The sequence below is a fragment of the Bidens hawaiensis genome, unplaced genomic scaffold (genome assembly GCF_021521415.1).
Source record: "Bidens hawaiensis isolate Kalapana, Puna unplaced genomic scaffold, B.hawaiensis_p1.1 tig00032856_1, whole genome shotgun sequence".
Taxonomy (NCBI): domain Eukaryota; kingdom Viridiplantae; phylum Streptophyta; class Magnoliopsida; order Asterales; family Asteraceae; genus Bidens; species Bidens hawaiensis.
In genome coordinates, this window is record NW_027495630.1 from 88,834 (window position 1) to 99,991 (window position 11,158).

The 11,158-nt window shown below is 33.0% G+C and overlaps 1 protein-coding gene across 2 annotated transcripts; it reads right to left on the reverse strand.

Moving 5' to 3' along the window:
• Positions 1-1,546: 1,546 nt before the first annotated feature.
• Positions 1,547-7,634, reverse strand: LOC143584234 (heat shock 70 kDa protein 16-like). 2 transcript variants are annotated; one of them, XM_077066327.1, is made up of 10 exons: positions 7,553-7,634; positions 5,949-7,127; positions 4,905-5,117; positions 4,105-4,194; positions 3,888-4,016; positions 3,606-3,779; positions 2,372-2,518; positions 2,169-2,297; positions 1,947-2,077; positions 1,547-1,853 (listed from the first exon to the last, which is right to left on the reverse strand). In XM_077066327.1, exons 2-10 carry the CDS (start codon positions 7,116-7,118, stop codon positions 1,760-1,762), a joined length of 2,277 nt encoding a protein of 758 aa, XP_076922442.1. In that variant the 5' UTR covers positions 7,119-7,127; positions 7,553-7,634; the 3' UTR covers positions 1,547-1,759. The 2 variants fall into 2 exon arrangements, with proteins under 2 accessions (XP_076922442.1, XP_076922441.1); XM_077066326.1 differs by lacking the exon at positions 7,553-7,634 and having other exon boundaries at positions 5,949-7,217.
• Positions 7,635-11,158: the final 3,524 nt, after the last annotated feature.

An 11,158-nucleotide genomic window follows, 5' to 3' on the forward strand; every position in this document is an offset into this window, starting at 1 on the left:
ACAAAAATGAGAAGTATGAGAAGCCATATATAATTGGCATGTGTCAAGTGGTGACCAAAAGGAAAAGGGTATAGAGGTAATTGTACACATTTTCTCTCTCCACATGCAAGGCACATGCTAATACCCCCATCATTTTAGAACGTCTATAACTTTTTCGTATGATATTTAAAAAATAATTTTATCATAATAACAAGAGTTTTTTTATCTTTAATATGAGTATGATTTTTGTTATATAAATTTTAAAATAAAAATTACGTCATTGTGTCTTTTCGCCCACCATTGTGTCTTTTCGCTTATCATTTGTCTTTTCAAACACCATTGTGTCGTGTCTTTTCGCTTATCATTGTGTCTTTTTTCGTCATTGTGTTTTTTTGCACACCATTGTGTCTTTTCGCTTATTATTGTGTCTTTTCGCACACCATTGTGTCTTTTCGCTTATCATTGTGTCTTTTTTTGTCATTGTGTCTTTTCGCACACCATTGTGTCTTTTCGCTTATCATTGTATCGTTTTTCGTCATTGTGTCTTTTCGCACACCATTGTATCTTTTCGCTTATCATTGTGTCTTTTCGCACACCATTGTGTCTTTTCACTTATCATTGTGTCTTTTTTCGTCATTGTGTTTTTCAACTCATCATTATGTTTTTTTAAATACTAATAACACCGTTGTGTAATAATAATATGTAAAAATAATGATAAAATAACAACAAATTATCTAATACATAAAACACAATGATTAATACATGTTACACAATAACTTGAAACGTAAAACACAATGGTGAATACGTATAACACTATGACTTAAAACGTAAGACACAATGGTGAATACGTATAACACAATGACCTAAAACGTAAGACACAATGGTGAATATATATAACACAATGATTTGAAACGTAAAACACAATGGATACAACATATTACACAATGAACAACAAAAAACACAATTAAAAAAACCCATTAAATTTTTTATTTTTATATAACAATATGATACTCATATTAAAGATAAAAAAACGCTTATTGTTATGGTGAATTTTTATCAAAAAAAATATCGTATGAAAAAGTTATGGACATTTTAAAAATGATGGGGGAATTGACATGTGCCTTGCATGTGGAGAGAGAAAGTCAACAAATGTGGGTTATTATCTTCATGCTATTTCCATCAATTTTTATTTATTAAATTAATCTCAGCCATTTAAATCTAAGATCAATGGACTGGATTCATTCTCACCCTTCTCATTTTTGTTGTCTTTTATATTTTAACTTTATCCTCGTAATTATATTCTTATTTTTAAACTTAAATTGTTACATTAATTATTGGTAATTGGATTTCTTTTTGATTTATTTAATTGTTAAAAAATTAGAGAAGCATAGGATATATTTGAAAACAAAGGAAATAGACCAATAAAGTAGTGTCATGTGGACCCAATCTCAATTGTTTTAATAGTATAGCAGGATGTCAATAAAAATATAAAACAGCCTAAAATGACAAAAACAGATACATGAAAAACCTAAAATGGCTATATAAAACATACAATAAACCTAAAAAAAACATGTTTCAAGACAGAACAAAAGTACACAAATTCAAAACCCCCTTTGACACATCAAGTTAAATAAATATAAGCAAATACATCAATCAAGTTAAAACTCAAATTGGTGAATGCAGCAAACAAAAATGTAGTTGACACCTCAGCATCATAATTTTCGGAAATAATTTCAAATTCCTTGTTAAGTAAGCTGACTTCAGGGTGACCTTAACATCATCAATCTACATACATGTCATCAGGCTTGTCTTTTTCGTCTGGATCATCGTAATTTGACGCCGAATACTTGTTCCTCGTTATATGCTTTAACATACTAAAGCACATAGTAACAATAACATTAAAACACAAATGTTTTCAATAATAACTTTAGCACAAATAACAATTTCTTTTATAACAAAATTATCACCTCTCAAGAATCTCGGCTTTTTGATTAATTTCACTCGAAGATACAACGGGGTCTGCGTTTTTGGGCATTGAAGCCTGCAGTTGGGATTTCTCGTGCAACCACTGCTCGGTTCTGTTGCATTCAATGTTAACCTGCCGAATGATTAATAAATAACAATTAATAATATTCATACAAACGAGAGTAATTTACTAATTTATTAAAACAAAAGGACTAGAATCATACTGCATCTTTTTCGTTAGCAGGCAGTGATTGTGCAGCCGAACGGTATTTATTAATACAATTTGACAAAGTTTTTGTCGCGTGGGCTCGAGCATCTTCTTCCTTGTATCTACTTTCAACAGGATCTACCAACTACATTAACATACAAAATTATATCATATACAAACTATATAAAAAAAAGTATATATTTTTCTAACAAAATATACCTTTTTGAGCTCGTGCAACCTTCCAGTATAAGCTTGTTCGGTTTCATCATCACCGTCTTCATATAACCAGTCTTCGGTTTCTTGAAGATTTCTGGATATTCCGTCCCTTTCTTCGTCCGTAGCAAAGCTCCGGTACGAACTTAGAAGCTAGATCAAATAATTATTTTTTAATTTTTGTGCTAAATATGTAAAAGTAAAAAAGCACTAATAATTGCAGTGAACATAACGCTGAAGTGGCAAAATGGGTCAGGTGGCGGGTAGGATTGACCCAAAACATCTTCTTTCAAAACTTTCGTTGTTTTTTATAAGTATGTCAAATTTGATTCCAAATGGTTATAATGTTTTAAAAAAATATATATTTTTTTCATATAAAATGACTTAAAGAGGTTTTACGGGTCAAGAATAGACCTTGGGCAACTTTCGGCCCGTTTGACCTGCTTCGTTTTGGCTAACTTTTTTTGGTTTGACCCATTTGATATAAAACATAACCCGAATTAATCAATTCATAAGTTGGTCAAAATTGCCACATGCAAGCATAATGAATCAAGGTACATGAAACCTAAAAGCCAATCCGTAAACCCAACCCAATCATTTTGGTTTATCATGAAACCGAAAACCCCAAAAAACCAAACCGAGCCCGTAATAACCGGAAAAAATTTTTATTCTTGAATTTATGAATGGTAATAACACAAAAAATTTAGATCCAAATGTGTTATAATCAATTAATCATTAACTAACTAAAAACATTAAGCCAATGTATATTTTTGTGCTTTGCCCTTTACCCAAAAAAACTAAACTTTTTGGCCATATTTTTCAACTCAAAATTTCAAGCCCAAATGGCAAAACTAAAAAAAACAAAACCACCAAAACCAGACCTGTAACACCAAAAAAACAAAAAACAAAAACAAAACAAAAAAACCCGACTTATGTTTATGAAATTATGAATTATAAATGGTGTATCCCAAAATTAAGCCCAAATGTGTAATAATCAATTAGTTAACAAAAAATAAATAATTAGACCTAAATTCATTATTTTGGGCCCAAAATTTTCTAGCCCAAACGGCAAAACCGAACTGAATGCACTGTGAAAACTAAAAAATGGAAACCAAATGGTTTTCAGAAACCCAAAAACAAACTTTTCGTTTTTGATTCGGTTTGAGCCTAAAACCGACGCATCACGCCCCTATTTAATGCATATCTTTACAGAATCATGTATTCTAAAGAGAAAGCATACCTTGTTGCGTGTGTCATAAACAAAAGATTCGAGTGTGTTCTTCTTTTCTTTAGTTTGCTCTACTTTTATGTCTTGATCTGCCAAAAACCACTCCATATTTTGAGCTTGCTTTAACTCATCTATTGTTGTTTCACCATAAAGATTTTCAGAAACCGTAGCCTTCTGCCTACGTGCCTGTTATTTGTGCACCAAAAATTAAAATTATATGTGCATGATAACGTGAGAACTCAACTGCAATATAAATTCAAGATAATGTAACATATAAAGATTCTATGGTATTACAGAGTGTGTTGTAGAGGGACTAGACTCAGTGGGTCCACCATTTGACATGTCATTGTCAACCGCCGCTCGCTCTGAATGCGAATGTGAATGTAAATGTGCATTGTTACTTGAGTGACCTTCATGTATAATCTGAGACAAGAAATGCAAAGAAAGTTAACTATCATAAAGAAAAGACGTAGTGTATATTTAAAGAAACTATTTAATTAGGTATGCTTACCGAAGCAGATTCTATCATTACAATTCCATGAAGATTTAAGCAGAATTTGACTTTGACCTTGACTTTCTCTGAGGTTGAGAAAGGACCAATCTGGAGAAATATTAACACTTTTTTGTAAATGCTAAAGACAAAACAGATTCTCCAAAACACGCATGCACACGTGCGCACACACACACACGTGTGTGTGTGTGTGTTTTTCTTACTAAAGAAACTCTCTTACATACAGACAGCTTTCGTTGTGGTTTTTGAAAGTAGAAAAATGGGTGTGTTAGGCAACGGTCGACCCAGGATAACTTTTACTCAAAATCAAGTTTTTTTTATAAATAATTAGTGTTTCATATGTTATTCACATAAACTATGTTTGGAGCCGAGGGTCCCCCTAGAAGCAACTCTCTCTCCCCTGTGATAGAGAGGTATGGTCTGCTTACAGTACATCCCACCCTCCCTAGACCCTACCAATAGCTTTGCAACGTGTGGAATTTTACCGGGTATCGTTGTTTTATAGTCTTCCAATAATAATCTAACTTTTTTTTATTTTAAGGATTTAAGAGGTTTCAACTTTTATGCATAAACAATGTACATTAGAAACTTCCAGCCGGTTGACTCATCTGCTTCCTTTTTTCCCAAAATCATTTCATCTGTTTGAATGTTGCAGATAAAACATTGCCTAAATCGACCTATTCACAATTAAGTAATTCATAATTGTCAAACACAGGTTCTCACAAAAACTACAAAACACCGCCAACTTTGTATACTGAAAAAAGTAGAAATGAAGAGCGTAGAACTTATAATATCCTTACAGTAAAATGGCTGACTTTAGGTGAAACACCATGTGGCAGATCATCCTCGTTGGCATATATAACCTCCAAATGAAAAGTATTACTTCTACGCAACGTAATCATCTTAGCACTTGGAAAGTGATGGCCTTTTGGAAACAACATGCCATTTGGCAGTTTAATGTCTTTGCCATCATCTGAATGAAGTCCTATCGCGAAAGGAAACGAATCTTGAACCTACAAATATTAAATAGAAATTAAACGCTGCATGAATCATCACTAGCGTGAAATATCTAAATTTGGAAAGTTATAACAGAAGGAAAAGCACTTAATTAAAAAGAAGAAAAGGCTATACAAAAGATAAACAATAGGCTTGTAAATAAACCAAACGAGCACGAACAGGGCTTGTTCGTGTTCGTTCATTTAACTTTAACCGAACATATGAACAAACACAAACACTTAACGAAAGGATTTTCTTGTTCGTGTCCGTTCGTTGGGAAAACTAATGTGTTCATGTTCGTTTGTGTTTGTACTTTTTGTCCGTTAACATTCTAAACGAATGGTTCACAAACTTAAACGAACACAAATGAAAATGTAAACAAATAAAAACGAACACCAATTATTAGTAAAGATGAATATCCTAACTAAAGTCTAAAATACCAACATCTTCACAATTGCATCTAACATTTCAAACATAAACAAAGATATCAAACTGATTTTGAATTTGACTTTTAAGGGTTTTAAAATATGAATTTCACTTTGAGTTTAAACTAACATTAGTAACAAGTATAGATAAACTTGAACGAATATTTTAAAAAGCATAAAGAAACGAAGATAAGTGAACAAATATAAATGAACAAAAATGTGTATTCATGTTCATTTGTCCGTTCATTAAATGAACAAACAGTAATGAGCGGTTCACTGGATGTTTTGGCTTGTTTACAGGCCTAGAGAACACTGAGCTCTCTCCTTTTGCACGAGTATAAATAACCACATTTTCAAAAATTTGCTTATGCAAATACGTAGGATATTAACAAAACTATATAAAAAAGAGTATTACAAACAAACCTGATAGTCTCTAACTTTAAAAGAAGGGCTAAGCATTGCGCAATGAAGCGCACATCCTCTAGCAACACACTCACTTGCGTTAAGCGTTCTTCTTGGTTCTTTCCCAAAAAGAGATGTTAACTTCCTCATAATAGCTGGTATGCGGGACCCAGAACCGACAAGCTCAATAGCATATATTTCATGAACATTTATTCCGGCATCATTTACAGCCTTAGCACAAGGAACAGTAACTTTCTCTAACAAATCTAAACACAGATTCTCAAAATCTTCCCTCTTTATAAACCCTTTGACATCTTTTTCATCCATTAAACATTCAATGTTAAGTGGCGCTTCAGCATTCGCACTTAAAACTTTCTTCAGCTTCTCACACGCTGTCCTTAGTCTTACACAAGCCCGAGTGTTTGTATAAACATCAATATTGTATTGTTCTTTAAACTTGTCAGCAAAATGGTTAAACAAAACTTCATCAAAATCTCTACCTCCAAGACGATTATCAAAAGCATGAGATAATATTTTCAAGTGCCCGTTTTCAAAAGCTGCAACGGTAACCTGAGTGTCACAATGCCCAATGTCAACAAACACGACATTTGTAGGTCCAGAATCGGAAAAATCATTCTTGTAAATACCATAACCTAATGCAATCGCAGTACAATCATGCACCAATCTCAAAGGTTTCAAACCAGCAATCTGTGCAGCATCAAGATACGCGCGTCTTTGCAAATCAGTAAAATAAGATGGAATCCCAATAACGCAATCCGAAACAAGTATTTCAAGATTCTTCTCAGCCATTTGTTTCAGATGCGCAAACAACATGCCCAGAATCTGAACCGGTGTAAACGTGTACCTATCGTTTAAATACCGTAAGTGAATCAAAACACCGCCATTAGGAGCCTCACTAGTCTCAAATGGAAGCATATTAAGATCCTTCTGTACAACCGGATTCCTATAACTGATTCCGATCAACCTCTTAACCTGAGAAATAGTGGATTTCGGGTTCATCGTCGCAGACGCAGCCCCTGCAGACCCCAAAAACCTTTGCTTCTCACCGAAACTCACAACCGCGGGCGTCTCACGATTCGATTCATCGTTCAACAGCACATCAATCCCACGGTTTCTCGCAGCCGCAATGACACAGTTTTCGTTCCCAATATCAAACCCTACCACACTCATTTCCAAATTCTTCTATTCAAATATTCAAATTATGAAGTTTAACTTCACCTAAGGCAAATTAACAAACAATCAATTCATATATTAAAAATACAATCAAGAAAAAAATCACAAACCCAAAAAAAAAAAAAAAAAAATTAAAACATGTAGAAATGTATAAAAATTACAAACTAAAAAAACCCATTTCACGAATCACAAAAATAATAATAATAATAATAATAATAATAATAAAACCCAATTCTACAATTAGGATTTAAGTAAACCCATTAAAAAAATATGAAGAGTAATCACAAACTAAGAAAAAAAACCCAATTCTTAAATCACAATTTCAAGAAGTACAATTTCAATCGTGAAAACCCATGTATAATAATTGCTACTGGTACACAACCCTTAAGTTAAATCATTGAAATTGAAACAAAAGACGTAGAAATGTATACAGAAATTGAAGTGTACCTGATTGATTATGGAGTAAATAAATAGATTAGATGGATTAATTATCGCCGAGGATCTATAGATGGAGGCTGATTGATCGAACAAGAAGAAGAAATCCAAATTATAATTATAATAAAAATAAAAAGTTATTTGTTTTTTTTATATTATTTTTGGTTTACTATTTGTTGTGAAAGTCTAACCGTCGATCAAAAGTGAATGATAATGATCAACTAATAAAGATTATAAAAGGAATTAAAGATCGTAATAAAAAATTATAAACTTCAATTTTAGGATTATGTTTATTTTTTTGTTTTACTGTTATGAGAATAGTTTATATGTTTTTATGGTGGATAAACTATTGGCACGGGTGTGATGTGTTTATTTGCTAATTCAAAAATCAGATTAACACACTGAAACATCAAAACATATACTCACATGAAGAGGATTGATTCCTGGTTTGAAAATTCTCCAGCTTTTCTATGTTGTTTATCTTCAGTTAATCCAAGAACACTTCTTGAGGCTATGAGTTTGTCTTATACGAAGTTGGGTGCCGGGAACTTTATTGAGTGGCTTAATACCTCAGGAGCTTACAAAGACGAAGTTTACGAGTTTCTTTGTAGTGTGGATACCAGTGGTGAAATTGGTAGTTCGGCTACTGATGAAAGTAGTGGCAACCAATGTTCTTGTATTTCTCGTTTGTAATTGTTGTTTATTAATAAAATGTTATTTTATTTGCTGAATTTTACTACACGTGTCAGTTGTAATTATAATATTAGTTTTAATAAGCATTAAACTTTACTTCATGATTTTCTTCAATACAAGGGAACGGGTTTGAATTTGAGCAAGCATAATTAAAAGCCCTGATACAGTTGACAACTTTCTTAAAAAAATAGAAAATGCAATTTAATTCTCCTCGGATTGCCATCCGAGGATGGTGTCAAAGTTGTCCAGATCTTGAAGTTCTGAAACATTCGTGGATCTTCAAGTGCTTCCTGAGGTTGTGGTTGAACCTACTTGGAGTTCGATCAAGTCCGGCTACTGATGAAAGTAGTGGCAACCAATGTTCTTGTATTTCTCGTTTGTAATTGTTGTTTATTAATAAAATGTTATTTTATTTGCTGAATTTTACTACACGTGTCAGTTGTAATTATAATATTAGTTTTAATAAGCATTAAACTTTACTTCATGATTTTCTTCAATACAAGGGAACGGGTTTGAATTTGAGCAAGCATAATTAAAAGCCCTGATACAGTTGACAACTTTCTTAAAAAAATAGAAAATGCAATTTAATTCTCCTCGGATTGCCATCCGAGGATGGTGTCAAAGTTGTCCAGATCTTGAAGTTCTGAAACATTCGTGGATCTTCAAGTGCTTCCTGAGGTTGTGGTTGAACCTACTTGGAGTTCGATCAAGTCCGTTTGCTGAGTCAACGAACATTGACGGTTTGCTATTTGTTAGGGCACGGAAATTTGACACTGTGGATATGTTATCCTGGCATATGTTCTGGATCAGTTATCCTTAGCATGTGATCTAGATTCTGTCAGGATCAAGGATCCTCAGTACTTATTATTTACTAACGGTTGTTCTCTTTGTATATCAATATATTGGCAAGTATAACGGCTGGAGACTTTGTCTAACCTATTATTTCGCCGTCCAAATGGTCTAGCACGTGGTCAAAGACGTGTAGCAGCTATAGAGGGATAGTGGCTAAAAAGTAGACTTTTTAGTTATATTGTTTTTGTATTTATATCAAGCATGATCAGCCAGGAAAGGACACAGAACACAGCATCACACACAGCTAATAATATACGATTTACTTTAGCAATATACTCGTACACACTTAGAATCTTTGTAATCGCTTATCACAGTCTCCAACCTTGTAACCTTATTTTACCGATTAATATAGTGGTGATAGACAATTGTCTAACTTTGGACGCCTTCTTTTGGGTGCTCTTGATTTTGGATTTTGGAAGGTCTATTGAGTAGCTTTTGGTTAGATGGAGAATCGAGGTTCTTGAAGAAAAATGAATGTGGCATTCTTTTGTGTCCATTCATTCAACGGTTTCAACCCCCTGGTTCTCGCTTTTATTGAGGAGGATCCCATGCCAGAATTACATAGTATTGTGGCGGGAAGTCCCCCTTTTATTTGATCTGGCTTGTCGTATTTGCAATTAGATTTCCAATCTCTTTCAACTCTTTCCATTGCTTTAAAATTTGGAATAGCGTTGTCAATGACATTAATACTATTATAAATCTTTGGACTTAAATCCAAGTGACCGCAAAAATATAATTGGGTTTTTGCAATGATCTGGACTAGATAGTTTTTCCAATTCTAGAATCACCCTCAATTATAATAGACTTTGGCCTCTGAGGGGAGAAATAGTCGTCTACCCATTCCTGCATTTTTAAAAGAAGATAACTTAGACAAGGGACTGGACCACTCAGGTTGTGACGGCTGGAAGATGCTTTCTAAATTAGCGTTTAGATTAATGTGGCAGTTACAAAGCACAAAACTCATGTGTCTAGATTTCTTGATTGAAAAAAACATTATGATTCATTGTATAGATCGCAAGCGGATTATCACTTACGGAAAAATTCATCAAGTCAAAAGATGTAAGTTGGAAGGCCCTAAGTAATGAGTTGGTAGAGAATCAACTAACCAAGTAATGTTTTTATTTGAGTCTATATACTTAACACTTCAATCAAAATCGAGGATGAAGACTAGAAACTTTCACGCCAGCTAGAAAATGTGCGCCTTAACAGGTATCACACATATGAATGAGGTATATTGTATATATAACCTTGCTAGACGGGTGCCCACGCGATGCAGTGGGTTTTGAATCTGCTAATCACGTACAAATATAAGTGTTTATGGTTCAGTTAAAACCTTGAAATCATTTAAATCGGTCATTGGTTTGACTTCTTTTTTCTTTTTCTTTTTTACTTTCGGTTTGTTGGTCGGTTTCAAAATTTTCAAAACGTAGTGAATGGTTGGTTCGCGGTTTATATCGGTAACCGGCCATATAAACCAGAAAAAACTGTAAATTAACCTAATTGCAATATGATTTCTTTTGTAATCTTTGTTGTTATTATTTCGCGTCCTAGATCTTCCATTAATATTTACTATTTATATGGCTAAAATTATTATTTTTTATTTATGATCATCTCAAGTATCATATTATGTTGGTTTTTAGTTAAAATTTTTAAATTATTAATTATTTTAAACTAAATTTATTATTAACGTTTAAACTATGAAACCAAACTGCAACCAGGCCGTTAGTAACGATTTGGTTTTAACTTTCAATGGTTGAGTTTGGTTTTGGACGACAAAAAATCAGTATTAACGGTTGGACTCAAAAGTTTAACTTAAAAACCATCAAAACTGACACCGAACACTCCTACGTAGCATATTAATTTTAAAATAAAAAAATTACAACAATATCATATCCAAATTAAAGAGAATAAAATGCTCGTTTTTATGGTGCAATTTGTTTATAAAAATACTAACGTATGAAAGGGCCATAGTCGTTTAAAAATCATGGGTGGGAAGTTAGTTTACAAGTTAAATTAAAAACATAATATGGTTAAAGATGAGGGACCAAACGTGTAAG